General features: G+C 36.3%; 1 protein-coding gene across 1 annotated transcript; it reads right to left on the bottom strand.

The window, feature by feature from the left end:
• Nucleotides 1-200: 200 nt before the first annotated feature.
• On the bottom strand, nt 201-14,359 carry slc6a19b (solute carrier family 6 member 19b). Its single transcript, XM_039674779.2, has 12 exons — nt 14,069-14,359; nt 11,137-11,277; nt 9,783-9,920; nt 9,527-9,708; nt 8,266-8,376; nt 8,054-8,166; nt 6,788-6,916; nt 3,932-4,088; nt 3,015-3,219; nt 1,496-1,655; nt 1,088-1,250; nt 201-979 (listed from the first exon to the last, which is right to left on the bottom strand). The coding sequence occupies exons 1-12, from the start codon at nt 14,265-14,267 to the stop codon at nt 728-730; spliced, it is 1,950 nt and encodes a 649-aa protein (XP_039530713.2). The 5' UTR covers nt 14,268-14,359; the 3' UTR covers nt 201-727.
• Between the last annotated feature and the right edge of the window lie 7,681 nt (nt 14,360-22,040).

A 22,040-nucleotide genomic window follows, 5' to 3' on the forward strand; every position in this document is an offset into this window, starting at 1 on the left:
TCGGGGCCTTTTCTGTACCTAAAGTCGAGTTCGTCTTCTTTTTTATTCCAGGACATTTGATATTTTGTATTGACTATCTTTGAACTGATGATAAATTTCCTGACATAATACATTTTTACATTTGATGATTCTTCTAACTGACTTTGATATTATTTCATTTGAGTTAAAAGGAAAGTTAGTCAAATGCACTGATCCACAGATAACATCAAAAAAACCTTTTTATTTTAACGAGTCAGATGAAATAACGGGAAAATACATATGAGAAATATTATAAATGTATTGCATTTAATAAAAATCCCTTTGCCACGCAGAAAGACAGTAACACGCAGAGACCTTCCGTGCTGATTGAATACCATCGTTGGATCGATCGAGTTTACAATTGTATTATCATTATTTTTTTCATATTTTGCAATAGTAAAATGTATGTAAAATTACATGTATTTTATATTACTAATATAATGTGCAAATCACTCTCTTCAACGAGATCTTCATTTTATCAGCAGCTGGTAAATGTGGTTGTTTTATGTAAATTTGGAAGCAGAATACCAAAACTAGAACCACTAATGACATTGACAAATAGACAAGTCATTTGAAGGGAAAGAAATGATGGCAATATTCCAGCAGTATTGCTGGAATATAAAAGGCAGGAATATAAAAGGCCTATAAAAAGGCAGTTATTTAACCTCTGAATGTGTTTCTATAAAACTACAGAACTTTAAATTAAATCTCATCTGTAGATCTTTTGGTCCGATTTCAGTGAATTCTGTGATTTGAGTTTTTCATCCTGCATATGAACCTTGAAAGACACCGAATTGAGTTCTTGAACCGAGTCACTGGGCTGTTTTTTGCAGCAGCGGTTTCGTATGGCTCTGAAAACAGCAGTGCCGGGTACAGCCAGACTTGGGATTCCAGCCAGGAAAAAGATTATTACATAGATCCAATTTGGATATGGCTTCTTCTCCAGGGTTGGGAAATTTTCCTATAAATGAGAACAATATTATTTAATCAATTCCAAAAGTGGTGGTTTGCTAATTACCATTTTTTTGTAATGCGAATCAGCCAAATATTAAATAAGCTTGTAAATCACCGAGTTAGGGTCCCAGGCACTGTAGAAGATTTCCTTGGTGACAACGGTGGAAAAGTAGAAGATGAAAATGGCTAACATGACGAGGGGACTAATGTATCTCCATGTGGCTTGCCAGAAGATATTAGGCTTGTGTCCAATCATAAATATCAGGTCTTCATTGAACCTGTTCATAAACAGAAGACACAATCATTTATGGCTGATTTCATCTAGCTTTATCTGAACAATAAAGCCATAAACTCATTGTCTAGTCACTGTGAAAACATCTGTGAATTGCTGATACATGATCAAACTGTTCTGCTGTAAAACAATGTGTCTTCTTTAACTTGTCTATGTCCTTTTTAATTAGATCACATCATGTGTTCGAGAAGTGAAACCATTTAACAGCAAAAGTACTAGGCTCTGATCTACCTGTCTATCCCATAGACGTAAACGACTCCAATCATCTCAGAAAAAGCAATGATGAGGAGGGGAATCGAGCCAGCAAAGCTGTCGAACAGGGCCAGCCAGTAGTTCCCTGAGCCTTGCACAAATATAAGACCAAACAGGCAGCAGACCAAGCACGTCACCCCTGTCGTCAACAATAAAAGGAAGAATTTAAGCTACTTCGGAAACAATATCATCACTTGGATGGAGGTGTGTAAAATCTGCAGTGCATTCTTCACTTAAATTGTCATTGATGGTTCCATGAAGAACCTTTAAAGGGTTAATTCCCCCAAAAATGAAAATTTTGTCATTAAATACTCATCCTCATGGTGTTCGAAACCCATAAGGCTTTCGTTAATCTTCGGAGAACAAATGAACAGTATCCATTGACAGCATGCGAAACTACTTTCAAGCCCTGGAAAGGCAATAATGACATCATTAAAGTAATCCGTGTGACTCCAGCAGTTTAGACTCAAATTTTATGAAGCGACATAAGTGATTTGTTTGCTAAAAAAACAACAACATTATTTAACACTTTATTTACGAAATATTAATCTCCAACAGATAAAATTGAGGTTAAAAACTTGCTTCATAAAATTGAGGTTAAACCCTCAGAGTCATATCGTTTATTGTTAAAGGTCTGTTCACACCGTGATGAATTTTGCGTGCAATATTTGCCGACGTTTAACAATTCGTGTCTAAGCAAAAGGTGCAAATGTGAGTGTGCACACCGACACAAAAAACGCCACGTAAAAGCGTCATTTTTTAAAAAAACGCCATATTTTTGGTTTGCCGCGTCAAAAACTATCCGACCAATGAGATTGGCGCTTTTGCTCATGTGTCTGGTGCTTCTGAAGTTACAGTAAAATACAACTTGGGGGCGCTCAATCACAAACAGTCTTGGCGAGCACACATACGTAACGGCGTAGAAGATGTACGCCAAATAAGACGAGGAAGATGCAGGGCAAGATGAATGTAGAGCTGCTGGTCTCGTTGGTGTCGGAACACAAATAACTATACAAACGCGACTGCCACTTCAAAATAGGACTATTTTTAAGCGGCATCTAATGTCAGGGAATGAATCGGCATGTTCACTCGGCTCATCGTCAGCGAAAATCGCTTGGTGTGAACACAAAAAACGCATTGAAAAACGCTGGCGAATAACGCGCACTGATATTCGTCCCGGTGTGTACGGCCCTTTATGATGTCTTACTTTTCTAGGGCTTCAAAATGGTAGCAGTGTAGGCTGTCAATGGAAGGACAGAAAGCCATTTAATATTTATGGAATTTTCCATTGAACAAAATGTTCTTTATAGTGTAAAAAAGTTTCTTTATATGATCAAAATGTCCACACTAAAAAAAAAAAAGGGTTTAAAAAACTGACCACTAAGATTCTTTGGGGAACCAAAAATGGTTCTTATGGAAGTTCTGAAGAAAAAAAACAAAAAACATTTTGGAACATTTATTTTTAAGAGTGTTTATAATCACAGAGTCTTCTGTATACCTGAAATTGCCTCTTTGGGCCAGCTTTTAGGAAAGACCTTTAGGTCCTGCAGAGGAACAAGAACACCCTCAATGTTGCCAAACATGGATGACAGGCCGAGGCAGAAGAGCATGATGAAGAACAGGACGGACCAGAGAGGAGACAGTGGCATCTTAGTGATGGCCTCAGTGAACACAATGAAGGCCAGACCGGTTCCTTCTACACCCTGTGAAAGTGTGAAAACTACTGGTTTATTTCAAGCCCACAGTTACTGTATTACATGTTGGGATGAATAATTAAATTCCATTCCATGTGAATAATCAGAGCAGAGCATTCTCCTAGAAAGGAAGGTTTTAGAGAGAATTCTACTGTTAGAAAAGAGGTGATGTTGCAAAATATTGCAAGTAAATTAAAGTGTTTTTTTTTTCAAAACCTTTTAAAATAGCATAAAATGCACACTTTAAATGATATGCCTAAACTAAAAGTAAAGGAATGCTGTACATTTAGTTCTCATAAAATGTATCACATTAATACTTATGCTGGATAGAAAGGATAGACCCTCACATAAAGATCCTGGTGATTTTTATTTCAATAATTCATTCTAATATCAAAGTTATAGTCATGGAAGTTTTTTTGTTCCGTATTGTGATGTACATCCATGTAAAAAGAAAAAGATATATAAGGTCTATCTATCAGTTGTTGATTGGATGGAGGCAGATCTGAATGCAAGCTTGCAGTCGATATTTTTAAATATTGTTAATAAATTAACAAAAATATTTTAATGTCAATAATAATGCCTTTAAGATATATTGGTAAATTACACATGAAAATAACACATTTTATACACATTTAATTTATTTGTATGTCTATTTTGTCTTGAAAGTCCTTATATTGTATATTGTATTTTTGGATGGGCATCACCCATCCCTATACTGTACCTCACTGAGGAAGCTGTTTAGATCACAGGTCTTCAGGCCGAGGTTGCCGATGATGTCGGAGTTTGTAGTATTGAGGCTCTGGAGAACCTCTTGATAGTTGCTCTCACTGATGTTTCCTTCTGGCAGGTCAAACGTGTTCAGAAGAGTCAAGATGTTCCTGCATTACAGGGACAAGACAATTTTAACAAAAGATAATACATTAGGTGATGTAACAACACTTTGGTGTTAGTTGATTAACTAATTATTTGTGTTAGAAATAAGATATTACAACATGTATAAATATCATAAACTAAGCTTAAGCCAAACAAGCTTAAACTAAGCAAAGAAAGGTTTGTGCAGTCCCACTCTTGACTGTGCACGAGGCGGAGTGGAAAATGAAGTATATCCAGGTCATAATGCTGTAAAAGTGGTTTTCATATTTAGTTTCAGCCCATTCTCACCCCCAAGGCTTCACCTAACTGACGCCTTGGGAAGCATTTGACCTTTAGGCGCCCTTTAGCGTCAGTTAGATGACGCCCTAGGATCGTGTGTAACCCTACCCCCACCCCAGACCTAAACCTAACCACGTCCTCTAACTGACGCTTTCCATTAGCGTCAGTTAAATGACGCGGTAGGATCGCGTCATGTAAGCGACGCTAAAGGGCGCCTAAAACGTCAAATATTGAAGCATGGTCAAAGGTGACGCCTTGGGGTGAGAATGCGTTGTTAGTTTAAATTAGGGTCATTACTACAGTTTGGTGGATTTTCAGTCCCCATAAAACAATACATTTTAATTTGCATTTAATTTATAAAAAGGAAAGCAACTCTGGGGCTGTGTTCGAAATCAACCCCTACTCGTTCTCTATTCTCACTAATATAGTCGAATTAAAGGAGTGAATGAAAACGAGTGAGTAAATTCGGACACTGAGTGCTCTGGAAGGGCCGCCGCTTTTGCATAGTTTGTGCTTGCTGTAATCATTTGAAACGTAGCAAAATGACAGCTCCAGTAGTAATGAAAAGATACATCTTGAACCCTGTCATGGAAACTAGCATGTATAAAACGAAATTAAATAATTTAATAATCAATTAAAAAGGAATTTAAACCTGGATGTTAATACACTGTAGCCACATTGGACCAGCGGTTTTGGATGGATGGATCATGGATGGATGGATGATTCAGCTGTGGGTGCCATATTCTGGCGATACTTTGGAATTCATTAGACACAAGCCTGACAGTGCATTATGGGTATTTTCTGGCCATTGAGTGGACATCAGTTATACACTCCTTATTGCGGTGCAATGTGGAATTGAATGAGTGCACTCGATAACGGCCACTATGGTTTTGGACACCACTACAAATGGCTGTCCCCTCAAACAGTGCCCTATTTAAAACTATAGATTTCGGACACACCCCAACAAAGTAAGGGTGCAATCAGCTCCTTAGCTTCCAAACTTGTGAGTCAGTATGTCGTGTACATGAGTCCGAGAACTGGTAAGGACCCTGGCTCACTTCACATTGGGACAGTACAACTGTATTGCTGTCTGTATTGCTCGTGAGCATTGATGCTCCTTGGTTTTTGCAGTGAATTGTGGGATTTTTCAGAGAGCAAACTTCCTGGAAAGATTTTGCGATTGAGACAGCCCTTACAAAGGCTGAATCCCTGATCAGTGCCCTGACTACTGAACTAGGGAGCTGATTGAGACGCGTCACGCACCCAAGTATTTTCGAGATGTATAGCCATTTTAGCCATTCATTTACATGGTACCGGCATTTTGGGGGCATGAAAACACAAACTTTTGAAAATGTAAACTACAATAACGAACATTTTTTGCGCATTGCGTGTTCAGTCTATAGGCATGTGTGAGTACTTTCTTCCTGAAATTGTGTTGCTTAATAGTCCAGGGTCACTTGTAGTAATAAACCAAGCTCATTGTCTTGATTGTTTGTATTCACCACTCTGTAGAAGAATGCATATGTGCACAGACTTGTAGTGTTTCTTTACAAAGTTATATCGCCAACTACTGGCCTGGCCTGCATAATGCAGCGGTTTTAGTTATTTTCGTGAATCCTTGTGAACGTGGATCCTTTTGACAGCATTGTCATCTGTATGCTAAACTTTTCAAACACACAAAATACCTTTCCATTTTTAGCACATTGTTGGCATCTAAACGTATCCTAAGTCATAAACTCTGTCTTTTCCTATTTCTTTTTTTTTTTTTTTTGATAGAAGCATAAAGAAATAACATGTCCACCCTGTTGTGGCAGTTTATACTGGATATGAAAATGTTTCTTTATTAAAAAAAAAAAAAAATTGTATATCTCTATTACAATTCTTCAAAAATGTTAATCTTCTGCTAGGAGGTTTTAGGCTTCATTAGCATAAAACATCCACCCTGTTATACAAATTGCATTGTAAAAATACCATGTAACAGGATGGACAAATTTCCTATACCACATGTGAAATATTTGGTCAGGATGATTAGGTCATTTAGGTTATTGAGCTTGAGTCTTAAACTTGATCATCAGTGTTTTTTCGGATAGAAAGACATTGTCTCCCTCTGATAAGATAACTGAATTTTAAAAATAGTTTTCAAAAAACCTGCTCAGTCCAACACCCATAAAACTGTTTGAATGTTCCTTTAGTTAGTTCATATTCATATGTTAGTTTATTGCATTAACTATAATAACATTGTAAAAACCATGTTATTATAGTTTTAAAAAGAGATACCAGAATGATCTTTGGATAAGATTCATGGTATGAACAAATGAGTCACTCAAACGAGTGTCTTTTACAACATGTGTGGAATTTTTCATCAAATTTTCATCTACCAAATAGAAGGTCAGATGATAATGCTATGACAATAATAAGCACTTACCCATTTACACAGTCATCAAATCGCTCTGTAGCCCTGAAACCAATGATGGTGTAGATGACAGTGGCTGCATAGATCGAGGTAAAGGCATTAATGATGGAGATGATAACCGCATCTTGCTCACAGTTATTGCTGATGGAAAGAGAGATAATAATTAGATTGTTAATCTTTGGAGTGTTTGCACATAGTACTGTGTAATTAAGAGGAATTTACAATGTAACTTTCTGTAATTATAGTGTACCTATAAAGTACTTACATGTAAGTATAAGGGAACAATATGTAAAGTTTGGGGAATAAAGGGTAACAACCAGGAGAATTAAAAAAAAATATATATACTCTAAGTATTATAGAACTAAGGGGTACTTATTCTACCATAAAGATACAACAATCTTAAATTTGGGAGCAATTTAGCGTGAACTTTCACTGCATACCTTTTTGTAGCAATTGTCTATCAATACATACTGTATAGGCTTTTTAAAAATGACAGGGTACATCTATGCATTTATAAAAAAAAATATATTAAAAAATGATAGCTAACATGTTTCAAGGCAAGAAAAGCTAAGATTATTGCACTTTAAAAAAAAAATATATATAAATATACACTGTAAAAAATAATCCTGTAAAAAAAAAGAAAATGGTCAACTATGGCAGCTGTGGTTGCCAGCATCATACTGTAAAAATACAGTGTATTGCAGTGTAAATACCGTATTGTCAGCTACAGCATAAAACTTTAATTAACAGCTATATGCTCTAACACAAAAACAGTAACACACCGTATAGTTATGGTATGATGCTGGCAACCACAGCTGCCGGTAGTTTACCGTTTTTTTACAGGATCGTGCCCTGTAACTACATGGAACAAGAGGGCAACAAGCACCACTACATGAAACAAGAGTATCTTTAGCCAATATTTAAGCAGAAGTTGAAATAGTTTTCATTTTCAGTGCACAAAAAGATTACTTTATAATTGCATATTTTTTTAAAAGCCTATACATTAGTGTATGTACTGGTTCACCATTATTTCAAAAAGGTATGTTCTTGCTAAATTGCTCCCAAATGTAAGATTGTTATATCATCATAGTAGAATAGAAGTGTATACTTATACTTATGTTGTAAGTACGTTATAGGTACACTAAAATTTCCGAAGGTTATGCTGTAAAATCACTTCAATTGTGCAGTACTTTCCAAGCGGTAATTTGGCTTATTAATATGATTTGCATTTAGTCTCAACAGCCTCAGCACAGAAAACACTAAAAACAATGAACTTACTGCACAGAGTTATAGCTGGAGAAAGAGATGAGACCTCCAAAAGCTAGAGAAAATGAATAAAACACTTGTGCGCCTGCATCCAACCATGTGGTGGGGTTCGCTAACTCATTTATCTGCACAAAAACACACAGGTTTGTTATTTATGATACGTATGGTACTGAATGTGGTTCAACTTTTTATTTGTTATCTCTTTTGAATGTGTTTGCACTCACGTCTGGAGTGAAGAGGAACTTAATGCCGTCGACGGATCCTTTCAGAGTCAGTCCTCTGATCAGGAAGATCGTAAGGACTAAGTACGGTAAAGTAGACGTCACATAAACAGCCTTGGATGAGAGGAGAGGAAATTAAATCTGAAGATAAATACTTAGGGAACATTGAGTTCAAACTTTACATTACACTGCTCTTGATTTAGAGATAAACACTTTGACATTCTGGAAATATAAGCCTTTTTATTGCGACAGTTGAAACAAAACCATCTGCTTAATTATTCACAAGAGCTGTAAAGCTGTAAAACTGTCCTATTTTTTACAAGCTTGTGTCCTTACATTGTAGTGATCTTTATTCTTTATTTCAACATTCATTTATAGCATTCTTGTCAAATAAAAAGGAATAACCTTTGACAACTGTATTGATTACTTTTTCACTGGTAGACCTGCATGTCTTAGCCTATACATGAGCACAAAGTATTATCGATTTGCACAGAGTTAATGGTTCAATAATTTGACATCATTTTTAGTAAGTGTTTTATTTTAATTGTATTATTATATTTTAACTCTAATTATAGCAATGAAGATATAAAAAAAATATTACTGCTGTTATTTACAATTCTATATATTTATTTATTTGATAATTATAGGCCTGATATTTGTCAAGTTTATGTTTAGTTTAATCGTTTTTTCTTTTCTTTTTTTTCTTGTGTTTCATTACAGTTTAATTTTTGATTTAACCTTTTTAGTTACTCATTTGAGTTACTGTTTCTAGTTTAGTGAATATGTAGCGAACGTTTCTAGTTTGTCCATCCAATATACAGACTTACATTTAATTGGTTCCCTGTTGGTTATTGTCTTTGGTTTGGTTATTCTCGTACGAATCTCCTTGTTCATTAAAAATTCTTTGTATTTATTAAATGAGTCACGTATATTGGATAGCAATATGAGAGGAGCTCAATCTTTGAGCTTTTATTTGAGCTTTTATTTTGTCAGAACTTTTGTGGGAATGGGTAAATAAAGTGAACCAAGAACACATTTACACCATGATGGAGTATTAAAAACAGAAAAGTTTTTCCTTTGTGTTTTTTTTTTTTTTACAATTTTGATTTAACTCACAAACCCCCTGCAGTTTCTTCACAAAGCCTAATTTGGGAAACTCTGGATTAGCCGAGTAACAAAAACTGTGGACATGCCATCATTCTGCAGAAATTCAGTGGAAACCTGTATTTAGTAAAATGCAGTGCTGGTATTTGAGCAGCTCTACCTTTCCAGTGGTTTCGATCCCACGAATACAGCAGACATATAGCACTCCCCAGGCTGAGATCAGACAGAGGACCATCCACCATTGCAGATTCCCTGTCTCATTTATGGCAGGAGTAGTGTTAAGCGTCTCACGATACCAGAAATAATCCACAGGTGAGCTCTTCTCACACTCGGAAATTAGTCCTGCCAACAAAGAACAAACATTGAACTTTGAACTAAATATCCTAGTACTTTTAGTCCTGCAATGTTCTCATTACCTGTCCTGTTGGGGTTTACGGGACATTGGCTCCAAGGCAGAGGGTCCTGGAAGGAGTTAAAGAAGTACCACATGACCCAGGCTATGATGGTGTTATAGTACAGACTGACCAGAAAGGACACACTCATAGACGCAATACCTGTGAAACAGAAAATGTTAGCTTATACAGGAAGTAACATGCAGAAATGTTTAGTTTTTGAGTAAATGTAATTATTTTCTACTCTTTCTACTTTGTATTTTGACTGAGTAGGATATTAGCAACCTTTACTCTCTATTTGACTAATTTTGTTTTAATTTTATAGTTTGCAGTTTGCAGGGGTTTGGAGGTTCTTTATCTGTTCTTTCACACAAGTATGGTTTTCAGGCACTCTTCTTTATACCTCTGGTAACATGTATGTCTGTCTTTTACGGATGCCCTGAACAGCAACGTAAAAAAAAAAAAAAAAAAAAAAAGGAAAAAAATAATTAAAATCAAGGATTTCGAGATTAAAGTCGAAACACTTTGAGATTAAAGTCTTCCATAGAAGTGTGCATTCATTCATTTGGCCGGAATCCGTGAGTTCCTCAGATTTAATAACCACTAAAGGTGGTTAAGGAGAGATTCAGCAGGCCTAGTAGACATATGAAAGCACGATATAAACGCCTCATTTAATCATTCATTCATTCATTAGTTCGTTCATTAATTCATTTATAAATTCATTCATAGGGGAGGCAGTGGCTGAGTGGTTCATGATGGTTGTCCACAAACCGGAAGGTTGGTGGTTAAATCCCCGGTTCTGATCAAGTGTCGAGGTGTCCATGAGCAAGACACCTAACCCCAGCTGCTCCCGATGACCTGGATGGTGCCTTGTATGGCTTACACTGCTGTCGGTGTATGAATGAGTGAATATGAGGCAAAAATGTAAAGCACTTTGATGGCCATTAGGTCTATGAAAGCACTGTATAAATGCAGTCCATAAAGCTGGATATCTCCATCCAGTCTGAAAAGTGTTTGGTTTTCCTATAGGCTAAAGTCTATTCCGGCGTAGTATATTTTATAACGTCCTATAATGGTTGCCTAATGCTGGTACATTGGCACCTGTTGAATTTCCTTTTGTTGAAACAAAACACACAAACAAACACACACACACAGTGTGAAACACTCACTATGCACCATTATGAATGCCTGTGTGTGCGGCAATGTGAAACAATGGCAAGCACACACACAACTTCTACGGAAGACTGTATTCTCATATATTGTCGAAATGTTTCGACTTTAATTTCGAAGATTGGTAGATTTTTTTTTTTTTTTTTTTACGTCGCGATTTAGGGCTTCCGTAGTCTATTTATATTACCAGTATATTTAATATACTCACCAACTCCAAGCATGTAGGGGTTAATAGTTCTCCACACCCCCACACTGCCTTTCCTTAGCCGCTGACCGATGGCAAACTCCAGATGCAGAAGAGGGATTCCCTCAAAAACCAGCAGGATTAAGAAGGGAATCATGAAGGCCCCTGAAAGAAAAGGTCTTTTATTTTTTATATATTTATATTTAGCATGTCATTGAGTGGTTTTGTGTTTTTTTTTGTGTTTTCACTGTGTTTTTCACCCTTAATTTAATAGGAAATATTAAATATTAAAATACTTAATAGTGAAACGAATTGTCGAAAAAGATACAATTTAGGGCGGGACTTTTTCAGCATTTGATTAAATCGTTGACGTTGGATGGTTGGTCTTGCCCTTGCGCTAGTCAACTCATCAGAGAAGAAATGTTATTGAAAAAGGGAGGTTAATTTGATTATACATTCCAAGGGCACATGAATAAAAACATATACATATGCGTGTGCATGAATAAATCATTTATAATACATATTGCAAAAAAAAAAAAAAAAAAAAAAAAACTGAACTGACCATTTTGATTTCATGGTGACTATAATGTCCAAACAAATTTTAATTAAGTTTGCCTTGTTGATTTTATAAAATCGTAGGCTGTGTGAAATATATTACTCATTCTGTAGTACATTTCCATTAAGGCTTTTTTGATACTTAAAAGGAGCAAAGTCATTTCCAGAACGGTCAGCCATTTTCACTGTAGATTAGTTAATGGTTGTCTGCAACACTGTGACCCTTAGAGGTTTTCTCACTTGAAGTGATCTTACCATGCTGTCTAGTTAACCTTGAGCTGAGGTCTGTTAAAAAATTACATACATTTATTGCACTTGCAGGAAAACTGTGAAAACTAATGTGACACTTTAATAGCCTAAGTTTTGATAGTATCTCATAAAAGAAAATCCATTACATAAATTTTTACCAGAGTAATCATAGTTCACAGCCATCTCAAATAACATATTAACTAAAATTAGCTAATGTACTACTGTAAAGTCATTATAAATTAATGCAGGATCCCTTTCAAACAGTGCTCAGAATCTTATTTTAATTCTGGTGCAATATATAATGATAATATTATATTATAATTTATAATATGTAGTTATTACTGTATATAAATCTATAGGTAATAATGTTATTATGGAACTTCAGAATCAAAAAAAAAGACAATCTAAACAATGTTCTTGTCAAAATGTTTTATTCATCAATTAAGTGATTAAATTTTTTTTTTATTTAAAAATCATTGCTTAGGGATAGTTCATCCAAACATTTAAATTGTCATTATTTCCTCAAGTTGTTCAAAACCTGTATGAATTTCTTTATTCTGTTGAACAGAAAAGATACAATTTTGAAGAATGTCAGTAATTAAACAGCTGACAGTAGCAAGTAACTTCCATAGTAGGAATAAAAATACTATAGAAGGCGTTGGCTATACCGTCAACTGTCTAGTTACTGACATTCTTTAAAATATCATCTCTTTGTTCAACAGAATAAAGAAACTCATACAGGTTTGGAACAACATGAGTAAATCTTTTTAAAGAGATAGTTCACCATAAAAAAAAAAAGGAAAATGAGCCCATGATTTTCTCACCTAGGTGTCATCCTAGGTGTATATGACATTATTCTTTAAGATGAATACAATCAAAGTTGTTTTGAAAAATGTCTTGGCTCTTCCAAGCTTTATAATGACATTGAATGGTTGTTTCTGATTTGAAAGTCCCATAAATGTGCATCCTTCCATCATAAAAGTACTCCACACGGCTCTGAGGGGTTAATAAAGGCTTGGATAACATTTAGACATTTTTCATCATAAGGTCCTAACACGTCAAATGCAGCATTTTTTATCTCGCAGACCATCATAAAACACATTTAATTCAAAATAAACAAATTAAAACTCACAAAAAACATCTCAATTTGTCTTTGTCTTCATTTTGTTCTATGATGGATTTTCATATAGTTTAAGACTGAAAGTCTGGGTTAAACAATAAATATTAGCATACAAGCCATTTGAAAAGTTGGGACATAAGAAAAGCTAAATAACTAAAGCATGGCAAATGGTTTGCAGGACATTTTTTAATGTGAGGTTCATATTACAAAAATAACCAAATTGAAATTGCTAGTTTTAACTGGGTATAAAAGTTAGATATGCCCTTTTTATACGTATTTTCAACTGATGGTTTTACAGTTTTGGTTATATAATTTCAATTGGAAAACGCAAATAGATGTTAAACAAAGTCCAAGTTGATTTCATATTCCTTTTACTGTACATCCTCAGAACGATATAACCATATTTATTCTAATGTTGAATGCTACTATGGATATATAATTAAATTTGTTATTCTATTCTTTTGAGATGGCAATCAATCATTTTTTTAGATTTGCAAAGGGGGATATAAAAATCATTCTGCTTTTGAACAGACAATTTAAAAAAACGTAAAAACAAATGGTTGTTTCTTCTACTAGTAATGCAAAACATACTTTTTTTTTCTTTTACTAATTGCATCATATGATACTTTCTTTTCATTGATTTTCCTAACTTTAACCAATTAAGCTTAATTTAACCCATTATCCCACAACGGTGAATGGGTGTGAGAGCTGGACACAAGGCAGGGAAATTGTTCGGTTCGAAATGTGGTGCTGTTGGAACTGTAACAAATACCATGCAGCTGGAAAACAACATAGAAGTACTGGATCGCATAAAACCAAATATCTCACAAGAAGATAGCCTTGTTGCCATGGTTATGCTTGCAAACTCGCTAATTCCCAGTAATGTTGGAAATGGTCATTGAACTCACTGGCTCAACGCCATCAAAGATGTGAACATTAAGCATGGAGATAGCATGAAGAATGATATCCCATAAGGTCACTGAGAATGGGAAATGGTCAGAGCACCCCACATAAATGCAAGTAAGCACTCACCTCCTCCATGACTCTGACACAAGTAGGGAAAGCGCCAGACGTTGCCCAAACCCACACAGAAGCCAACGCAGGTCAGCATATACTGTGTTTTGTTGTCCCACTTGGGTCTGTCTCCAGCTTCGTCCACCTCCAGCCGTTCCAGCTCATCATGGCTCAAGATCCGGTCTTCCAGGCCTGGGTTAGGCAGCTTCAGCTTCATGATCTCTGCAGGTTGGCAGTCGGTATCTGTGGCTGAATCTGTGATGGTGTGGACTGCATACTATATGTAGTGAACTTTGGCATCATCCCATAAGGCCAGTGATTCACGGTGCCTTGAAAATGGGGAAAATGTCCTGTCAGCTGAATACTGTGGAAAAGGGGCTGTGACTCTGCACATGGCAATAATTAATGTCTTATCAAAGATTGGGAATCCAATGACCTCCACATCCACTCATGCACATGTCACTTCACAACCATTCTTGTGGTTAATAACTAAAGATAAGGATCTTTGTGACGCAGAGATAAGTCAGTATCCTTCAGTGTCAAAGATCCTTAACAGTCCAAACATCACACAAAGAAAGTAACATTACTGATAATGTTTATTCAGCATACAGTACATATCTAGTTTTCAATGAGTCATTAAAAGCAGTAAAAGGATGATGTTTTTGTTATTATTTCCTGTGATTCACGTGAAAAAAACCCATAGTGCTGGGATTGCAACGTGTTTATCAGCAACCTTCAATTCACAATTACTGTAACATAGTCGGGTAGATAGAAACTAGGGATAACTTCTTTGCCACAACAAACACTCCTCTCATTTTACTACAAAGTGTGAAGGACAAATAAAAAACAAACAAACATATATTCTAAGAAAAGTCCATAAAAACATTGAACTGGGGAAAGAATGAAATCATTTTTTGTATTAAATTTTAAAGGCATTTTCTCCATCATTTGAATTATGCATTGTATTGAGTTGTAAGAAAATGCCCTCATAATCTTAACAGAATGGCCTGTCAGAAAATTACCTTTTTTTTTTTTTTACAGATAATAATAAAAACATACTGTAGTAATTTACTTAGTATAGACCACTGTAGATCTTGAACATTTGTATGGATTTAGGCTATTGTTATCTACTGTGTAGTGACTGGGATCAGTTGTTTCAGCATGATCTGATATTTTTAAAGTGAAAAAAAGTGTAAAGTGTAAAGTTTAAAGTGTAAAGTGTTATTTTTAGGGGCTTTTATCAAATTATTGCTAAGTATAGCAAACTCGAACATGAAGTAACAGGAGTATATTAAAATACGTAGTAGGCAACAGGAACACAGAAGACACCTACATAGCATTAACAAGGCAAGACAAACTAATGTCTGGTTCAGATTACACGATTTTTTTGTCTGTTACAGTAGTCACTGTGTCAGATTACGCGATTTTGGCTCCTAAAATCTTGTCGTGGACAAGACACATGTCAGACTACACGTCACTTCCTGACCAGTCATCGCATGCCGTCTTTAACGGCTCGCATGATGTCATCGAGAAGGCGAAACTCGTAGCGAGTGACTTCCTGGATTGATCGGCATTGCCTTTTCAGCGTGAGAAATACACGGTGTGGCGTGTGAGTGTGTGAACTGGTTGAATTGCGTGTGTCTCACGGCCATTGCGTGAGACTTGAGAACCCTGCTCGAAGAGGACAGTATGGGCTGTCAATCCTCCAAAGAGAACTTGAGGTAAAATATAGTTTTCTTATATATTTTTACTTCTAGTTTTAACGGTAGCACCATCGTCTCTCTTTTGTTTTGTCTTTTTGGAAAGTTGTATACAGAAAAGCTTGTGCTCCTATTGGTCAACCTAATACATGTGACGGAACCGTCGTGGACGACCGTTAAAAAAATTAAGCATGCTAGTTTTTTGTTGTGATGTCGTGAAGCATTGCAGACGCGACGTAGGTTGTCGCCCACTATGACACACTATACGAGATGATACGATCGAATCTTGCGTCCCGAAGCCCGTTTTCGTTTACGAATCCCCACGACACCCTACGTCAAACGAGAACTCAGTATTAGTGAGAATGGGTGAACACAGCTGAATTAAACTACTAATCAAAGCCCCTTTCACACAGCGCATTTCACACATTCACTGAAAAAATATCTAGCTGTCGCACGACTCAACCTCAGTGATGTCATGAGCTAGAGCCAATCAGAGCAAGGCATGGGTTGAGGTCACCGGGTAAATCTTATTTGTCCTTTTTTTGCATTTTTTGTCAAGGCAAATTATCGAACAAACAGTTTGCAGCACTAGTTTCTGTCTGACGTCCATATTTGCGTGTTGTGTTCTTCGTCATCTTCGCTAGGTATTGTGCTGTTTCATGTCATTTACAGTTTGTTTTATCACGTGATTTTTCGCAAACAAAACGTGGTTTGTTGACAACATAGGATTGTTGGGTGACAGAGTTGTTGTTGTCAACTCGTGTAGTGTGTTACCTCCTGTTGCGGATGAATCACGTTGTGTCGTGTGGTGTGAACAGCTCAACAACTTCAACACTCCTGATTTCACAGAGAGCAAGTCATGTGAACCGCACGGTTCAGCCCGATGTTTTAAAATCATGTAGTGTGACCTAGGCTTTAGGTAGAATACGGGGACCTGGGACAGAATAGGGAATAGCCTTGAACAGAGGGAGATGGTGACTGATCCAGGACACAGCTGAGACTGCACCGCACCACAGGAGGGAGGAGCCATAGAGACGCCACCACAGGGACGACCTGAGGCGACAATGACCTGGAGGGAAAAGCCCACTACACAATTGGAGAGCAAATTGATGCGAGGGGACACCGATGGCCTTAGCGACCACTGCGGAGCCACAGCGACGACCCCCGCAAGGTAGAAGCAAGGATCCGGAGGGCAGAAGTGGAGCTGGAGCTTCCGAGGGTGGAGGTGGAGCCTGAGGGAGGGGAGGGCAAAGATGGCCACAACAGAACGTGTGGAGACCAACAGCACGTTCGCAGTGGAGGCATGGTTATGTCTGACCCAGGCGAAGCCGACGTACTGAGGGAGCCCAGCGAGGCAGAATGCTCTGGTCACTGCTGACATCGAGGGTGGAAGAAGCGTAGGCGTATGAGCCAGGGCGACGGGATGAGGGGGAGTGGAGTGTTTTCTGAGCAAGCCCAGGAAAATCACAGTCTGACTGGGTGAAAAATTGCTCTTGTTCACGTTCACTCCCTCGATTCGGCTACAATGAGCCAATCGTATGTCAAATCCTCAGACCTGACCAGTGGCGGTTTGAATTACACCCAGGGCGAGACCCCCTTCGAGCATATTGCATATTAGGCTACTGTAAAAAATCATAATTAAAGTTGATTTTAGTTGATCATTAAGAAAAGTATTAGATAATATGGTGACCAAAATGATCACATACACAGAATCTTGTTCAAAAAGCCTAATACACAGTTAAATCAATTCACCAAGTTAATAACATTAAAGATTTGTTTTAAAGGAGTGTCTTTCATCTTACCTACTAAACTTAAAAAAGGTTAACACACAAAAAAGGTTTTTATATAAAGATAAACCTCATATTTCAGCATTGAAATCATCTCTATAAAAAGAATGAGTCAATAAAGATACATTCCTGAAATTTATAGTGCACAGTAGCTTATCTTTTATTATTAATAGTAAAATTCTTACAGATTTTCCCATGGCTGTCGTTGCTATAGAAGCATGCACTCATTACACTGCGCTCTCCACAACGACAAAGTTGTATTTCCACCACAGAAAAACGCTTGCTGTAGCTCTGCTAAAATATTTATTTACGGAGAAGAGAAAATGTGTTTGGGTGCACGTGCTGAAAAGTTTATGAGCGCGCTTCCCGTGAGCGCATAATGAGCGCGCTTCCCGTGCGCCTATTTGAAACATAGAGGATTTGAAATAATGACCTTGAGCGTGCAAAAGACGCGATACGTGAACTAATCAGGAGATCCCCTTGACATCGCTTCTGCGCACGGCACCTTCTCAGCAAGCAGGGCGCCATTGCCAATAATTGAATCGAAATGATAAAAAATAGAAAAACTTCGCGGCACAGAGTATTTTTTTTAACTGCTCGTGCCGCCCCCCATGTGACATGAAGAAATGCCGCCCCGGGCGACTGCCCGGTTCGCCCGTGCCTAACCGCTACTGGACCTGACAGACTAATGGGTGATGGCAGCAATCTTCCATAAACTATGGCATGTTTCATGTTTTCACCATGAATGAAACTGCGAAATGTCTTCTTTTTTTACATAAAACGTTGCTACTTTTAATAAACCTATAGCCTATATAAATATCATTCATAATTTTGGCAATGGGTCAACATGTCATAAAGTTATTTAGACTTTACTTCATAAAGTTTAAGGTAAAAATAACTGCCATTTAAATATAGTATCTTACTACTTAGTATACTATCTTTTAAGCCCATGTAGACTATTTTCATCTCCTGAGCTGATTAAATGTTAAAATGAAGCAGAACACAAAGCAAAGGACAACAACAACATTTACAATATTTTCTACATTTTATGAGCCTTTGTGGACTACCAGTTTAAGTGTGGGTAATCCAGCTTGATTAAATAATAGGCTAAATTTAAATTATATTTGCTCAGAGTAGGTCATCACATTAGTCAATTAATGTGGCATTTAAATGTTTCCCAAATAAAACAAAAAGAGCTGTTTGATTTGAAAAAAATGTGTGTAATGTAGGAGAACTGTGAGTTTTGCCAAAAGTTTGCTATACAAACTTTGTGTGAAGCATATAATGTGTTTTAGTTTGATTCGGTACACAAGAGAATGTTTCACTGAGTGAGTCTTTAGTGTCTAAGCAATTTAAAAAAAAAACCTGTAAATGTTTCTCTTCGTTTACACTGCCACCTAGCGTTGTTGCTGTATAATTGCTTGCATCACAGTAACCACTGGAAAGTGGCGAGCTCAGGTGGTCAATCAGGGTCACTAAATTCAGGCCACATGTGTGCATCACTCCTCCCAAATACGTAAGCATACGGAAGTTTAGCCCCTAAACAGCCACGCATCACCTCACAAGCAAGAATGGAGCAAACCGGGATACTCAAACAAGAAATAACATTTAGGCCTATGCAAAGAAAAGAGCATTGGATGACAAAAGAACATTTTGGTAGCCTACGTGATATTAGCATCGTCATGGAAGTGGTGGAATCCGTTGCATTTGTGTAGGCCTATAGGACGCAATTAATAGATTGGATTTGTCAGTTTTCCCACCCAGAGACAGCTTTATGTGTGATGGAATGTGCACAGCATTTTCAAGAGGAATTGTTTAAAACGGTGCTTCCTTGTCAGATGCTGAAACAGATGCATTTACTAAGGGTTTAGGCTACCATGAGTACTAATATGAGGGTGAGATGTTGTGAGACAACTTTTCAGTTAAAAACACAATTCACCGCAATAAGCAATTTTTTTAAAGGTTGCAGTTCCTCGTGAAATCCTTGGCAATTTTTCTTTTCTGAAATGTGCACTAGTATGCTAGTTTACTTAAAAGTATAGGCTGTAGCCTATATATATATATATACAGTATATATATATACGTATATAAATATAATTATTCAATGTGTATGTGTCACATTGATTTTTATTTATTTATTATAGAATATGCCGGTAACACAGTTTACAATACGAGTGCACTAATAAGCATTAATTCATGCTTAACTAATGCAAAAATAATACTGAATTAATGTGTAACTAATGATTATCTATGCTATTCATTAATGATTACCACATTAGGAACTAATTAAGAGTCTGTAGGGTTAATGTATTTGTTCATACATTAATTGTTATTAATTAAATATGTAATTGTGGATTAATTCCAGTATAACTCATTTTTTCAACTAATAGTGTTAATTAATATGTTAATTACCAGAATGAGTCAAAGCCTTGCATTTCAACTTCCAGATAATATGACAGGTACACTAATATGCATTAATCTATGATTAATTACGTTATGCAAATTCATGTGCAAATTACTACAATTACGAAATGACTAGTTAATAATGATGTGCCTCAACAAGTAAAGTCATAACATAATGGTACCTTTGCAAATCATTAGCTAATGATTAATTACAGCAGACAACTGGAAGTTGAAGTGCATAGCTTTGACTAATTGTGGTAATTAACACATTTATTTACACCATTAGTTAATAAAATATGTTATTAAGGAATTAATACACAATGACACATTGAATTAATAGCAATTCATTAAATCTAATATATATGACATCAGCACAACATTACAAAATGGTTTTGATTCAGTTCAGAGGTGCATGGCTATTGTCTAATAAGCTTCTACTTAACAAATCAAAATCATTATGAAACAGAATTCTTCTTTAGAAAGCTCACTAAATATTATATCTTTGGATCAAACTCCTATAAAACATACTAGCCAGGTAGGTTAAGTATCTTGGCCTTTGGCTGGACTCTGATCTTTCTTTCAGCACTCAGGTGCTAAATAAGCTCAACTGCCCACTTAGAACTTTATACCAATCAATTAACTGTCATGTCAGAAAAAGAATTGTTTCTCAACTTCTATAGCTAATTTTGGATTATGCTGACATTGTATATCAAAACACTACTGCTTCCTGTCTTCAGTCTCTTAATACAGTTTACAATAGCCTATGTAGATTTATACTCCGCTGCCCCCACAGAACACACTATTGTGAACTGCAATTGTCCTGGCTGACCTTATCAAATAGAAGGCATTTTCATTGGTTACAGTTTTTTTTTAATGCATTTATATGAATTACCCTGCTTATTAATTACCCATTTAGGTTATCTCATAACTTGCGTCATAATAACCAAATTTATTTTTACACTTCTCAAATCAAAAGATTTCAATATAAAGCACCGTTTGATTGGAATAAACTTCCAATTTCAATTCGCTTTTTAACTTCTTTTCCAACATTTAAAAATCATTTAGCTCAACATCTTGATTTAATTTTATTTAATTTTATTATTTATTTAGTTATATCTCACTGTAACCTGTTTTTCGCATGCACATACATATATTTTTTTGTCTGTATATGAGTTTACCTGTGTTTTGATGTGTGTTTTGGTACATGTATGGTTCACTTTGTTTAGGGAGGAGTGTGTCACCTTTTGGGAGTCTTGTATGAATGAATTTGTCTTGTTTGTATGTTTTTGGTTTATAAATGTATGTACTTAGGATTACTGAGCATGTTTTTTTGTTTTTCTTGTGTATTTGTTTGTTATTGTTATGCTTATTTGACAGCTGCTGTAAGGTCAATTTTTTTGCATCTAGAATCGAGGACCCCCTCGAAAATCTAAAGGGGCTATTCCTCTTTAATAAAAATAAATGCATTACTTATAATCTATTAATCATATAGACTCTTTATAAGTTGCTGATGCACTAATCATTAATTAGTTCTTCATGAGTTATACATTAACTCATGATTATCAGTGCTTTAGTTAAGCATGAATTAGGCCTAATGCATATTAGTGCACCCGTATTGTAAACACTTTAAAGTGTTACCATGCCTATTAATGAAATAAAATACAACTTCACTGTCAATCAACTATCAAGGTATAATTCACCCTTAAAGTGAAGAATGTTGGTAACCAAACAGCCGATTAGCCACACTGACTTCCATAGTATGGGGACAAAAATACTATATAGTAGTCAATGGTGCCCATCACCACTGAAATATTAGGCTACATGTAATTTTATTGTAAATAACATGCAAATAATTGTTTTATTCTTGTTCCCACTAAAGTATTATTTGTGATATAAGTACTCCTTTTAAAAAGTATGCTAAGTACTGCACTTTCACGAGAGAATAAACAATAAATGGACGATTTTAAAGATAATTTAGCATTAAGTCGCCGTGTTGTGTGAAATAAACTCCACCTCTAGGTGTCGCCAAAACTTCGGCTCGTTCACTCTTCTCGTCACTGTTGTGACTGGAGGGAGTCCCCCAGTCCCGCTCACGTGCTG

Source organism: Pimephales promelas, chromosome 12, assembly GCF_988280905.1.
Source record: "Pimephales promelas chromosome 12, fPimPro1.hap1.1, whole genome shotgun sequence".
NCBI lineage: Eukaryota > Metazoa > Chordata > Actinopteri > Cypriniformes > Leuciscidae > Pimephales > Pimephales promelas.